Source organism: Pinus tabuliformis, chromosome 9 (assembly GCF_031772625.1).
Source record: "Pinus tabuliformis cultivar Carrire ecotype Pingquan chromosome 9, CPIR1, whole genome shotgun sequence".
Taxonomy (NCBI): domain Eukaryota; kingdom Viridiplantae; phylum Streptophyta; class Pinopsida; order Pinales; family Pinaceae; genus Pinus; species Pinus tabuliformis.
In genome coordinates, this window is record NC_142307.1 from 829,530,413 (window position 1) to 829,545,817 (window position 15,405).

At 38.5% G+C, this 15,405-nt stretch overlaps 1 protein-coding gene across 2 annotated transcripts in view; it reads right to left on the reverse strand.

Annotated features, from left to right (window-relative positions):
* Positions 1-5,043: 5,043 nt before the first annotated feature.
* The window catches only part of LOC149151348 (putative mitochondrial adenine nucleotide transporter BTL3), a 134,485-nt gene continuing 124,123 nt past the window's right edge, over positions 5,044-15,405 (reverse strand). The window contains exons 2-4 of one of the 2 annotated variants that reach the window (XM_089445983.1): positions 6,982-7,285; positions 6,242-6,748; positions 5,044-5,557 (exon numbers count right to left, since the gene is read on the reverse strand). In XM_089445983.1, coding sequence (XP_089302109.1) covers positions 5,489-5,557; positions 6,242-6,748; positions 6,982-7,285 — 880 coding nt within the window. In that variant the 3' untranslated portion in view covers positions 5,044-5,488. Of the gene's footprint in view, positions 6,749-6,981; positions 7,286-15,405 lie in introns of both variants that reach the window. The other variant, XM_089445982.1, reaches the window with a different exon arrangement.

Here is a 15,405-nt window from a genome sequence, read left to right on the forward strand (position 1 = left end):
TTACACAAAGGCCTAAGGGTGAATGCAAAATATTCTTAAAATTAATTTTTTTATTTTATATTTTTAAATAATGATTAAAATTGTGAAGAAAATAGAGAAAATTGAATTTATTGTAGTGTTGAATTAAATTTTTTTATTACATCATGATTTAAAATTGTATTGTGAAAATATATAATATAGATAAGGTTAATTGAGAAAAATGATTGAACAAAGTCCATTCAATAATTAAAATCAAGAAGAGAAAAAAATGAAGAAAATCAGTAATATGCAACGTTGTTGCTTTTGTTTTTTAAATCGACCAATTTCCATGGTTAATAAAAGCTTGAAACATAATGACAACTAATTTTTTTTTTTTAAGAAAATATTAATTATGAAAAAATCCACAAGTTTGGATAAAAATTTTAAACAATTTTTAATTATAAAAATTTGATTTTAAACCACATAAAATTAGTCATCCACCAATCAAAAATTAGAAATTCAAATTTAAAAAATTCAAAAAATAATTTTCAATTTCTAAAAAAATAAGTTTAATATTTAATTTTACAAAAACTTTAATAAACTTTGGAAATAGTTTCTAAAAAATTGTAAATTAATTAAGAGTCCAAACATTTTGACCCAAACTAATTACAATATACTCTACCTTCAACAGGTATAATAAATGCATTGACACATAAATATGAAAAGAGAACTAATATATAAAATATGTAATATCATGTCTAGGGCTACATCACACATAACATCGAATCATGTCCTGAATACTAAGTCCTAAGTCCCAACTCAGCCTCAAAATATCAACAAAAAATATAATAATGTATCTCATATCATGAATCATAATGTCATATGCAATGAAATTAACCAAATAACTAATACTAGTGATTTCTTCTACCCTTCTTGTGAGAAACATTAATAGCTTTCCCTCTAGATGAAAAAAGCGTTGGGGTTGTACTTTGTTGTGCTCTAGAATGTGAAAAACTAGGAGCTATAGGAGGTAGACCACATCTTCTACTAGTGACCATGGTAGGTGGTGTCACCTCCTCCTCCTATTGCTCCTCCTCCTCCTCTGCAACTGCTACCCCTCCACTACCTCCTCCTCTAAACAATCAGGGGTTGACTCCGTGATAGGCCTCTTGGCCTCAACTCTCCATGCAGCAATGGTGTCAATTTCATCCAATGAGACGGCCTCCACATCAAGTGTCTTCTCAAGTTGCCTCACCCACAATCGAAGGTTGTTGTAGACGTAGACCATGTCATTAAGTCGTTGGGACTCCAACTTGTACAAGGGTCATAAATTAATAATTAAAAAAAAAAAAAACAAAAAATTATTTAATGAATTCAAAAAATTAATTGGAATGTTTTTAACTTGTTGTGCTTCTCGGTGTGTATTTTTTCAAATACACTCCAGTTGTGCTCACATCCGGAGGAGCTACATGTTTGGCTGAGCACTCAAATGGAAAGCCTTTGGGGATTGAATACTTTGCCACCATAGCTTCTCCACCATGAATCTACAACAAATAAGATAAACATAAGAAAAAAATTGAAATTTGAAAGTTGAAGCAAATGACACAATGAAATTTGAAACAAACTAAAGCTTACCTGACGTTTTAGTCTTCCTATCCACAATAGCCATGTCAAAGCTAAATGTGTCACCTATCATCCTGTATATCTCTATTGGAGATTTATGCACATTCTGTTGGAGATGACACCATCTTCTAAACACAAGTGAAGAATCCATCTATGACCTCAGCATCAAATAAAAAGCCACGAGAGTAAGAAAATGTGGGGTTCATATAGATCCCTGCAGCATGAATCAGACGATGAAGTGTATTGTTTCATCACTCATCAATCAATTCCCATATGAGTTGTTGTCTTTGAAACTCCTCATCCCCCTTGTCATCATAGTAGCTGTGAATGGATTCTTTAGCCCTATCCATGGCCTCATACAAGTAGCCCATTGCAGGCTTGTCTCCATCAACTAATCGAAGAACATTTACCAAAAGTTCAGTAATGCTACACACCTCCTGCACTCCCTACCAAAAGCTTTCCTGGTATGAAACTAGCCCGCATATGGCCTCTCCCTCTGGTTTGTAGCTATATCGCAAAGCACACCATTTCTCTGAACAAAACATTCCTTCACGTCCCACATAGAATTCAAGAGGGATTGAAGAGATATGAAGCTAGTGGCAAACCGTGTAATGGCAAAGCACATCAACCCCTTGTTGTTAGTGAATGTTCTCATCAAATTAAGCACAAATGCATGATTATATATAAATTTTGTAATGGTTTTTTATGATTCAACAATATCCTTGACAAAAGGAATTTTCCCTATGTCCTCCAACATCAAATCAATGCAAAGTGCAGCACAAGGTGTCCAAAATAAGTTAAGATATCTCTCCATAAGCATCCTGCAAGCAGCAACATAATTTGCAACATTGTCTATTATGATTTAAACATGTTGTGGACCCACCTCCAGAATGAACACATCCAACAAATCACATAATAATCATGCATCTTTGATTTGTGCAGATACATCAATAGATTTCATAAACATTGTCCCCTTGGGACAATTAACCAAGAAGTTAATAAGGGTTCTACCATTTTCATCGATCCAACCATATAACATCACAATGCATCCTGTGTGTGCCCATGCGCCCCTAAACTCGTCCAATCTCTTAATGCATTCAACCTTAAATTCATTCTGAAGAATGCACCCTCTAAAGTCATCATATGAAGGGGATTTGTACCTCAAGCCAACAATAACAATAACATCAATCACAGAGTGGAAAAATAAATTGTTCCTGGCAATGTTGAAAGGAATATCACTCCAAAGAAGACACATGCCCAACAACTTGTCAGCTTCTTCCTCCTCACTTTTTTTAAAAGTTGGCGTGATAGATGGTTGTACTCCAGGTGTGGTTCTAGGAAAAAAATGATGAGGCAACTATGGGGTTGAGTGTAGATGTTGATGTTGAAGAAGAACCAGCATCACTCTCGCAGTCACCTCCTAATCTTACCACTCCACCCCCTGCCATTTGACTCTTCAGAGTTGCCTTGGTCACTTTGGTTGTCTCTATTTCTTCCAATGATTTGAGAGCTCTACGGATGATTTCTGGATTTGTGTTTGTGTAAAGCCCTACCTCATGTCTAAGAATTTGTGCAAGGTGGAACTTCAATCTGTATACCCCTCCCCCCCGGTCATATGATGCCCACATAACTTGCAAGTCAAATTTGATCTGTCAAAACCTCCATTAGCGTCACCAAATTCTACAGAGGGTCCAATTTCCTTCGCATGTTTGTAATTTTGTTAAATCTTGACTTTTAATGTAAAGTTGAAGTTTGGAGTTTGAACCTAGGGCACAAGAAGAATTGCATGTTAAACAAATGAAATTAAAATTTACATACGACATTTTAAATTTTCGACAACAAAAAACCCTCAACTCAATGCAAAAATAAAGACAAAAAAAACACATTCAAACCCAAGCAAAAATCGTGAAAAAAACTATGGCACAAGAAGAAATTAAACAAATAAAACTCACAATCAAGATTTTTCATTTTTTACCCAAAAAAACCCCTCCACTAAACGCAACAAAAATAACAAAAGAAACACACTCAAATCCAAGCAAAAATTATGGATAATATATGGGTGATAGAAACCACAGAAAAAACAAAAAAATAAGGCCAAATTTGATGCCCATACCTGAAAACCATGCCCTGTTAAAGAAACTTGGTCCAAACTTGATTTTTTTTTTGCTTGAATGCTAAATTCCTTCACTTTTCTCCTCCCTTGCCCTTGTAGATGAAGTCTCCTCCTCCTTAGCTCTCACCTTTGCCCTCTATTTTCAAAATGAAAAAAAAAAAAACAAACAAACAAACAAATTTTAGTTTTAAAATCGCTCTACCACGCGCGGCCCAGCGATTTTTACCCATTGACTTCCGATTTTTTTGAATTTTCAAATCGAAAAAATCGCCGATAAAATCAGGCAATTTAATCAGCATCATGATGTTCACAACAATGGTTATAGTAGATCTTCACTTAACTTGTTCACATGTTACACATTTTCTATTCCATTATTAATATGGTCACACCTTTTAATTTATTGTTTCTGTAACACCTCTATGTCACTATGTCTTGTAATCAGATCAAAACAGTATCAGAACATATATATCTTTAGTAACAAGCAAATCATTTGATATGGGGACACCAAGAGAGCACTTGAGACAGATCATTTTGATAGGAGAGCCTCGTAAAGATTCTGAATCTCCATATTATGAGGGATCGATGACATCCTAGTCCCATATTCCAAGATGTCACCTCCACCCTGTCCCTCCATCTCCGAGATGCTGGGAATGCAGGGGACACATAACCCACCTGTGGAAGAGCAACCCTCTGCTATACTAGCATCAATGCATTTCAAAGGTCTTACTCAGAAATAATTTTTTTAATTATTTATAAAAATAGACACTGTAGGTGCCCACATACACCCTCACCAAAAAATGAAAGCGGCAGTGCCAGAGACATCAATTCCTTAGACTCCACTAATTGAAAACAGAGGTACATAGCACTTGGAATACAAACACCAATATCAGGCTAGTACAGAGATAAGATGAAATTAGACCAACAATGGCTGATTTTGCACATGTGCATCACCAATTGTAGATTTCCCACTCTTGTCATGTGTTCTAACGTGTATGTTGCCAATGGCCATGCATGCTTTCAATTCTAATTTGACATCAAGTGGTGAAAATATAATTGTACATTTATAAAAAAAATATTGAACCTGGAAGTCAGCTGATTAATGTTGCTATAAATATGTGAACTGATGATGAAATAAGTCAAACAAATTTTGGCTTCATACGTGGATGAATGTTACTTGCATCATAATCATCCCACTTACATTACTGAATTTGAATTCCTTTAAGCATGACGCAGAAGAGATTATCTGATGTTTTAAATATGTTGCATCTATAAGACACTATGCATAAACATGTGATTAGATACTTATAAATGGATCTGGCTGCGATGGAATTGAACCACCTCACCATATATTTTCTTGAACACATAAAATATAAGTTGCTTTCATTTAAGATATATTAAAACATTGACATCTCGAGCTTTGAGCCATGGCCAATGACAGATATGATCTGATGGAAATGTTTTTCAAGTCAGTTTTAAAATAAATGAATATATGGCATAACACAAGGCCAGGGGGATCGAGAAAATGAAGAAGTGAATATCTCACAGAAAAGACTTCGTCTAAACTATCCCTATCTGCTACCTTGTTAGCACCATTTACAAATCATATCATCTCAATAATAGGCCAAAGTTCAGTTTTCAGATAGCCATGTGAGGGAATGCAGGAACAATGTACCATGTCTACAAACAATTCGCTGGGAATATTTTGAAGAGTTGGCTGAGTCCTGACAGGCCAGCATCACAATAGCTCATTCTACATCAACGATCATGGTGTTGTATATATGATTCACAACAAAATTAAGGTGTTATCAACAGGACTTTCATGAATTCGTAGATCAGATAACTGAGAGCTGCAGATGGAAGAACCTGTACAAATGCAACAATCAAGTATGTCACCAAAAGCAAGACATATTCAATCAGCCATTAATAAATATTACTTGAGGTTTCCAAATTCCCATTAAACCAGACAACAATATCATCTAAAATGTGCATGAGAAATTTTCTAATGCGTCATGCCATTGCCATAGAGATAAGCATTTTATTCTATTGATCAGAGCTAATGTGATTGTCAGTTGGCTCCAAGAAAAACAGCAATTTACCACATTGGAAAAATTATTATTTTCTGAATCTGTCACTAAAGTTCAAAATTTCAATTACAATACAGCTTTCATTTTGAAGTTCTGAATTATTTCCTATACAATGAAAGCTACATTAACAGGGTTGCATGCTGCTTTTACAGATTTGACCTTTCTGAAAATGCTTCAAGTTGTTCTTATATCACAAAACAAAATATTCAGACAGCATGCATTTCACATTTTCTCTGTGAGAACTCAAGTACTGAATATTAATGGTAGAACTAGAGGTTTGCTTTTCCGTCAAGGTCAAATTTTGAAAATCATGTAGTAGATACTAGAGTGTATTATGTTATCATATGTTCATTGCATTTTACTATGTCATAAATCTAGCATTCAAATCACAACTTGAATTTACAGCAAAGGATTTACGAAGAACTTCAGTAGCTAGGTCCAGTAAGTGAGATTTGTTAAAAACCTGCATTGTACTGGGCATTACGCCTGCAAAGAGTGCCCTCGCTCCATCCTTCTTTATAATGTAATTAAATGTTGTTAGCAAACCCAATCCTGCAGTCTCTTGTAGCTGAAGATGTCTGCGCACCACTTCCAATGGGTATGTCACTGTCTCTGCACAAGCACCAGCAATTGCTCCATATAACAAGGTCCTGATTGGCCCAATCTCTATCTGGTTCCTATTGTCACTGTTCTCTCCAGTATTGATATCTGCTTTCAATGTTTGTTGCCTCTCTCTTTCAGCACAAATGCGCTGTCTCAGCTGTTCCTGGACCTTGGGTGAACTTAAATAGGCTGCCTTCAAAATGTCATACACACCATAAAAGACTGCACTTGCTGGGGCCATGCTCAAAAGAGTTGGCATAAGACCTTTGTAGAGAGAAAAAAGGCCTTCAGTACGAACCATATGCTGAAAACATCCAACCACGCCACCAAGGGCTTCACCTCCTGGTGCAACCAATCTAGTTCTGATCTGCATGATTTTCAACATTAGTTGTAGTGCATAGGACCAATCTGTTGAAATTGGAAGAGATATTGGTTGAAAGGAGCAGGCAATATTGTGAAATTTGATATTGTGTGATAGAGCCCATTAAAATTTAAAACCCTGCCAAAGTAGAAGTTACAGTTCTCTGAAGGTAATCATGTCAGCATGGAGAAGACACAAAATAGCAAATATGATACAATGAGAAATTATGGGCAGCTTACAGTGTCCATGGGAAGACATAACATGGTAGCTGTGACTCCTGAGACAGCCCCGGCTGCAAGCCTGTCATAGTTTGTTATTTGTCCTTTCCCAGGCACCTTCAACAACCAATCGCAGTACATATCATAGGTCATAAAATTTATTGATTTAAAAGGAACCATACGAAAGAGATTCAAGACATTGCCTTTCCAAAAGCCCGCAAATCCTTCAGACACCCAAATAAAATGAATTGTTTTAAGCCAATTATCCTTTGCCCCACGGACAACATATTCCAGCTTTAATCTCTCTAAAGGGGCAACACAAGTCCTGAGTAAATCAAAAAGTAAGAATTAGGTTGCTTTAGACCAACAATAGGTCTGAGTAAATTTCATAAATAAAGACTTAAAATGGCTAGAATCAACCCTATGTTAACAGAAAATATCCTTTAGTATATTTATTCGGCTCAACCCATAAATGTAATTCCTGATTTCAGGACTTCCAAACAAAGCTTCAATCTCATGAAGATATTTGCTTCTGATCCCTTCATAATATCAAAAAAAATCTTACAGAAATCCTCAGATAACTCACATCTCTATGCATATGGCACATAATTTATCTCAATTCATCTTTCACTATGAATATGTAATGGAAAATCAACATGAGCGTTGGATCTTTATCCAAAATCCCAGGCTGACTTGGCTATGGAGCAAAACCAACCAGATGCAAAACTGTCTCCTTTTGAAAAACAAGATATCACAAGACATCTATCCAAAATTTGTACCTCTTTGGTAGTAAATCCTTTGATTAAAAAGGGACCAGACAAAGAAAACCTTTTTAAGTTCCAAAAGGGATTTCCTGTTCCACAAGTTTTTGTTAGCTTAGACTCTAGAGAATGCCATCAAAGACGCTACATAAGGTAACAGTAGAGATAGGGAGTAGAGGTTTGGAGAGTTTTCATGTGCAATCTCTCCAAAGTTTCGTAAATATTCACACCATCTTGGTTAATTTGAAATTGCTTATTTTGCTTGACCTCTTCCCATTGAAGGAAATTATGCTCTGGCCAATCATAAAAATCAGCCAAAATGCAGAGGTCTTTCTTATTGAGTCTCTTTGCCTAAACCCAAGGATCTTTGGCCATCTTTTACTAGAATTAAAATGATCAGCCCACCATATAGGCAGCTCACTAGTTGAGTAGCCTCTACTGGCTCATCTCCCTTTCAAACAAGAAAGAGCTCACATCTTTGCCAAGCTGCCCAGATACTCTGATAAACAATAGAGCATCCTACTTTGATAATTACTGAGGAGATTATGGCATTCATACTAAATAACTGAGAACATTTGGTAGTGTTATACCTCACAAATATTTCCACCTTTCATTGCCTTGAATGGCTGATAATGCACTTCACACAGAGGGTTGCATCTTGCTTGGCCATATCAATCAAATCAAGCCTATCCTCATTCATACTAGACAGCAAACGTCCCATTTGACTCTGGCAAAGGTTTCTTTTACCTTCTTCTGGAGACCCTAAGAAAGTTCTTAATAAACTAGTCAGCAAGCTGTAAGCCTTTTAATAAGAGAACCAACACGAATAATGAACACATGCGTTGTTTCCAATATCTTAGAAAAAACATGGAATCTGGCAGCTAGACTCATGCACTTAGTTTACAAAGAGTCCAGATTTCTGGTAATTCCGGCCAGACCTTGACTCTACATGTCTAAAAGAGAAGGTTGAAAGCCAAAGGGGATGCTGAGAAATTTGAAGATCTATCCTTATCCAGGACTGTTACCCACCAAAACAGGTAACCCCACAGGAGAAAAAAATTTCTCCTATCTTGGATAGCCAGCCAGCCAGCCAGCAGCCCTACAAATTTGCTTCTTGATGATGATATGCCAGTTCCTCCACCATCTGCACCAGTCACACACCTCTCACCATCCAGCATTCCTCTTGGATAAGGGTGGGCTACCACTCAATAGGTACTTTGATCATTTTGTAATCAAGTGTTTTTACTTAATGTTTTGCGCATTCAGAATGGATAAAGGGTTGATCTAGATGACTGACAGATCTTGACTGTAAATTTGTTCTCTCATCTTACCAAGGGGATTAATCTTTAGCCCTAGTCCAATGGGACCTCCCCTAAGGCCTTAGGGTTATAGCAAGGGCACTACTTGGAAGACCTGGATTGAAATAGCGTGTCCATTCTACCTCACCATACTTAACGTTTTCCATGTCATATTATTATCCTTTGATATCATCTCCATTCTTCAGGTTAACTATCTGTGGTTCATTGGGATTTGGCACTCTCTTATCCACATCTTTGAGTAGGGCCGGAAAACATTTCCCTAAAGGTTAATGCAGCTAAAAGAATGAAAAAGCATAAGATGGCCATAATGAAAGAAAAAAAGAAAAAAGATGCAAAAGATGGCTAGGGCATAAATTAGCACAAGGGAAAAAACCTAGCATGAGCTCTACCCTCCTCATTAGCCATCACCCAGTTCCCAAGCACGTGAAGCTCCATCCATCAAAAGGAACCCTTGCATGTCCCAACCTTGATGAGCAAGAAGTTGTCTCATCTTATGGGGGGGTAAATATAATGCTATATCATAAAGAGAAAGCTTTGATCCTTGAGCTATGCACCAAAATACAAAGCATTATCAAAAAGAAGTAAAAGGTGCACTAGAGGGGTGGAAAAAGCAAGCCGAGAAGTGCAAATCATGCCTCCATGATTGCTCCCTCCATTATATCTATACACTCAGGATGTGGACACCCATTGGCTAGTCCCCTAAGCATGGCACTTGGCTATGAAGTCCTTCCCCTCCACTACCACTTACTTTCATTAACACCTATTGATTGAAGGGTTGAACTTGGAAAAGCCACATCCCCTTGGGAGCTAGAAGCACCTAATAGGGTAGACTACTTAGCCACTCCTACAAAGGTAGGAAACAGTTTTATGAGACTTGGTCTAGTTAGATATTTGAAGGTGATCCCAATTTGAAGTATTAATATGCCCTTAACACTTAAGTATGGTCCACTTAGATGCATTTATGATCTTAGTCTCTAATGAATGGTTGCTTTCACTTGAGTTTGAGTTAGTTTTGTCAAGTGGTCCAGAGCAACAAAGGCCTTGAGGGCACCCTACTCCACATGCTACCCAAGCCAATCATTACATTTTCAGAGAGCATGATGGCTTAGCGGATGCGGTGTTTCCTACTTACAACAGAGCGTTAGGCTTTTTGATGACTTAAGCAGTTGATACACATCCCAAAGCACCGCCAAAAGCCAGAACATTGAGCTTCTCTTGCTTAGCATGGAGGATTCTTGATGATGTACTAGTGGACCCAACATGCGCTTAAGCTGGCCTTGACATTACTTGATAGGCAGGCCATGATCCAGGGCCTAGATGAAGATGGTCATCCCCAAGTTAGATTAAGGAGGGCTTGTTGCACCTAATGGAGCCCCACATGGGAGACAGAAGGCACCACGTTGTCTACTTGGCACCCATGAAGATGACATGTGGCACCCACAACTAGATTTTGGATAGATAGAGCTACTTTGAGGCTTGAATTCAAGATTGTTCCTCAAATGGAGAATGATTATGATGCTTGGAAACACTTTTAGCCCTTCCTTTGCCTTGATGGAGCATTTGGAGCCCTAAAAGGGCATGAAATCCTCCACCCTTTTAGGCTTGCAGCTCACACGTGTGGGCTTATTTTGGCATATTTTGTTGTTAAGCTAATGGGTTGGCTTGTAACCCAATTTTACTTTATGTCCACTCAAAATCAAACCTGTGTAGGGGCTTTCATTCATAAATTAGAGGTGGTAGACCTCATAAAAGTAGAAGATCACCTCTCTCATTGTTTCATCATCACTTGTGTGGAACTCAACCTCTCTTAGAGAGATTTGACTTTGCTCTTTGTACTTTGCTACTTGTGGAGATGTGTTAAAATTGGCAACTAGGGCCAAACTCCACATAGGTCATCTCATTTATGACAACTGATATTTTTCTTGGATTCCTCTCTCCGAGAGGTGTAGGTCCTAGGATTGATCTAAAGATCATCCCATTCTGACATGTACAAATGGAGTTATGAATTTATTTTGATTATGGACAAATTGTCAAGGTCAGCTAGCAAACTCATGTAGGCTCAGAGGCCCAACAGTCACGTCTATTCATCCTCAACATTAGCCTATAAATACATGATGCCTCATCCTCATTTGGACATCACCCATCTTCACATGTCTCTCTCTCTCTCCTCATCTGATTGGGTACGGATGTCTAGGCAGCTCCTCCCTCCACACGTGCAAAGGAAAGGAAGGACATTTTCTGTTTTAGCATTGACCAGGTTTGACCGAATTTCCAGAAGTTTGCTTTGGGTTGCGTTGACCAAGCATTGACCTATTTGACTATGTTTTTGTGAGGGTTATCTCTAATTGGGCATGTCACATTTTTGGGCACAGAAATCGAGGCAAACCATTGATTGTTTGATCGGCATTGATTATGGTTAGCGTTGACCACAGGTTGACTATTTGACCAGACTTTGACTGCGCTGAATTTGACTTTTTTGAGGGTTGTTCCATCTTGTTGTTTGGAGGCTGAAGTTGACCAAATCTTTGAGGGTCAAATCTGCCCTGTTGACCAGTGTTGACTTTTATGGTTAGGTCTCTTTTGTTGTTGTTATAAATTATCAGATTTGTAAATTGTACTATCTCTCTCTCTTTAAACTATTGAAGACTAAAAAAAGAATTGATCAAAGGTTTCCCCACATTGGGGTTTGTCCCTGGCTGGTGCCACATCTTGTGTCCTCTTATCTTGGCTTGTCTTCTACTATTTATGTTTATGTTCTATCTCCATTTTACTATCATGTTGATGTGATTGCTAAACTGGATATTGAAATTGGGCTAATAAAGAAATCGAAGTAAAATTGCTCTAAAGCATAGAACATACCATTGTTGCCTAAAATTAACATGGTATCAGAGCTGAGGTGAAGACAAAGCCCAAGCAAGAGTGAAAGAGCAATCACCAAAGACAGGTGGACAAGTACAAAAGACTCAATGGGTTCCTCATCCTACTTCCTGGCTGTAAACGAGCTCCATGATAAATTTGACTATCATGGATGGAAGATGTCTCTTGATTTGACCTTGGAAGAGAAGGAAGTGATGGATTATGTTTAGGGCAAAATCCCTAAGCCTCCTTCAAATGCACTGGTTGCTATGAAGACCAAGTACAATAGGGCTGAAGTCAAAGCGAAGAATATTATCAGGGATTCCATTGACGAGCATCTGGTGACCTATATCTCCGAATTGAAGACCTCCAAGGAGATATACGACAAGTTGGTCAGCATGATCAAGGTTAGTAATGCTAATCAAATTCTCTTTCTCAAGAATAAGTTGAAGGATATTAAGAAGGGAAAGGACGAGGACATTCAATCCTATTTCTTGAGGATTACTGAGATAAAGAATGATCTACTCTCGATTGGAGAAGTCATTCCTGATAGGGAACTTACTCTCACCACCCTTGGAGGACTCTTACCTGAGTGGTATGTATTTAGAAGCACTATACTCAACAATGATCGAATTCCAGGGTTTGAAGAATTGATGTCAAGATGAATTCAAGAAGAAACAAGAATGGTGGAGCAAGAAATGCTTTCTAATAGAAGCAACCCCACTGCATTCTTCGCTCATGCCAAGAGGAAGAACAATGCAGGTTTAAAGAAGCAAAGTCAAGGAAGACCGGCATTCAAAAATGGAAGGGAAGATTTTTTGTTTGCAATAAGCTTGGCCACTATGCAAGGGAGTGTCCTAATAGAAGGGATACACCTCGAGATGATGACTATCATAACAACTCCAAGGGCAATTTCAACAACAACGATCAAAAGAATGGCAGGTCCAATGGCAAAGGAAAAAGGAATGCGGGACATCAAGGAAATGGTCGACCCTACAAGAAATCAAGGAACTCCAGGTATGATGAATCCAATCTTGTTAACAATAAGCAAAAAGAGTATTATCTTATATCGACCCTCTCCATTGCCTCTCCTCCGAACACTGGGAAATTCGCTGATTGATAATGGTGCCTCAAGGCACTTCACTGGATACAAAGAAGCCCTCTCTAATCTGATAAAAAAGGAGACAAACTTGGAGATCATCCTTGGAGACGATGCCACCTATCCCGTGAAGGGAGTAGGGAATGTTACCCTTCAATTGAATCAAGGTAACGCTATTCATTTGTAAGAAGTACTATATGTACCCAATCTCAAGAAGAACCTAGTGTCCATTTCAACAATGGAAGATAAAGGATTCAAGGTGGCTTTTATCGATGGAAAGGTACATGTTTGGAAAAGAAATTTTAAAGATGCTTTTACTCTTGGGTTCAGGGTTGACACTTTGTATCAAGTTGGAGGAAGTCCATTGGGAGCCATGTCTTGCGACACATCTCTACACTCTGAACTATGGCATCGGAGGTTCACCCATCTTCATTATAAGGCCCTACCCGATGTGAGATAGATAGTGACAGGTATGCCCAAGTTCAAAGTAGAGCATGAAGGCGTATGTCCAGGATGTGCCGAAGGAAAACTTACAAGGGAACCATTCTCTTTAAGTAATAGCAAGACCACAGACATATTACAATTGATCCACTCTGACATATCTTGTATGATGCCCGTAAACTCCTTGGGAGGATACTTATATTATCTCACTTTTGTGGATGATTATTCTCGCAAGACCTGGATCTACTTCTTAAAGAGGAAGGATGAAGTGTTCACCTGGTTCCGACATTTCAAAGCCTTGATCGAAAACCAATTCGAGAAGAAAATCAATATATTGAGGACTAATAATGGGACCGAGTACGAATCCAATGAATTCCAAGATTATTGCAGAGAAGTTGGCATTAAGAGGAAGACTACAACGCCATACACTCCTGAGCAGAATGGTGTGGTTGAAAGGAAGAATCGCTCTATTGTAGAAATTGTCTGTGCCATGCTTAAGAGACTCTCGAAGATGCTAAGAGGCACATTGCACCAAGGGGGACTTTCTATGAAAGCAAGAAGCCGAACAGGTATCAAGGATATTTGACCGCCATGAGCACTATCATTCAAAAAAGCCGTGAAGCAACAAGTATGGAAGGATGCTATGAATGAAGAATACGAGTCAATTATGAAGAATGATGTCTGGGATGTGGTCCCTAGACCCCAGGACAAATTGGTTGTCACTTCTAAGTGGCTCTACAAAATCAAGCATGGAGCTGATGGAAGTGCAAAAAAGTTCAAGGCTCACTTTGTTGCTCGAGGCTTCTCTCAAAAGGAAGGTGTAGATTACAATGAGATATTTGCACCTGTTGCCCGATACACCAACATCTGCTCGATCATAACCCTTGCTGCCTTGCAAGGATGGAACCTACATTAGATGGATGTCAAGACTGCCTTCTTGCATGGTTCAATTAAAGAGGAAGTCTATGTGGAACAACCCGAGGGGTTTGAGGTTCATGATCGGAAATCTCATGTATGCAGGTTGAAGAAATCTCTCTATGGGTTGAAGCAAGCACCGCGGGCTTGGCATGAGAGGATCGATAGTTATTTGATGAAGTTGGGATTCACTAGAAGTGAAGCTAATCCGAACCTTTACTTTAAGATTGAAAATGATAAACCTCTCAATTTGGTACTTTATGTGGGCAACCTCTTTCTAACATGTGCAGACCCTCTCATTCACAAATGTAAGAGGGAGTTGGCTTCTGAATTTGAGATGAAGGACCTAGGACCGATGCACTATTTCCTAGGGTTGGAGGTCTGGCAAAAGCCAGGTGAAATTTTCCTCTCTCAAGGAAAATATGTTGTGAAGATATTGGAAAGATTTGGGATGGTGGACTGCAAGCCTATGACTACTCCGATGGAACTTAACTTTAAGAAGTTATGTGGTAGTGTTGTTGGACCTGAATTGGGAAATGCTTCTGAGTATCGTCAACTCATAGGAGCACTGATGTTCTTGGTGAACTCCTGTTCAGACATATGTTTTGCAGTTAACACATTGAGACAGTACATGGTTGAGCCTCATCATATACATTGGATTGCCGCCAAGAATCTTCTGAGATATCTTTGGGGCACAATCACTCATGGACTGAGATACACTGCCGGAAATGTGAGGCTGCATGGTTATTCTGATGTTGATTGGGCTGGCAGTGTGGTGGATCGCAAGAGCACTTCTGGATGTTGTTTTTCTTTGGGTTCTGCTTCGATATCTTGGATGAGCAAGAAGCAGAAATCAGTTGCCTTGAGCACCGTCAAGGCCGAATACATAGCTGCTAGTATGGCCTCCTGTGAAATTGTCTGGTTGAGGAAGCTCTTCAGTGAATTGTTTGGACATCTTCTGGATACCACTGTGATCCTCTGCGACAACTAGAGTGGGATCCGATTATTAGGGAATCCTGTGTTTCATGATCACTCCAAGCATATAGATATCAGG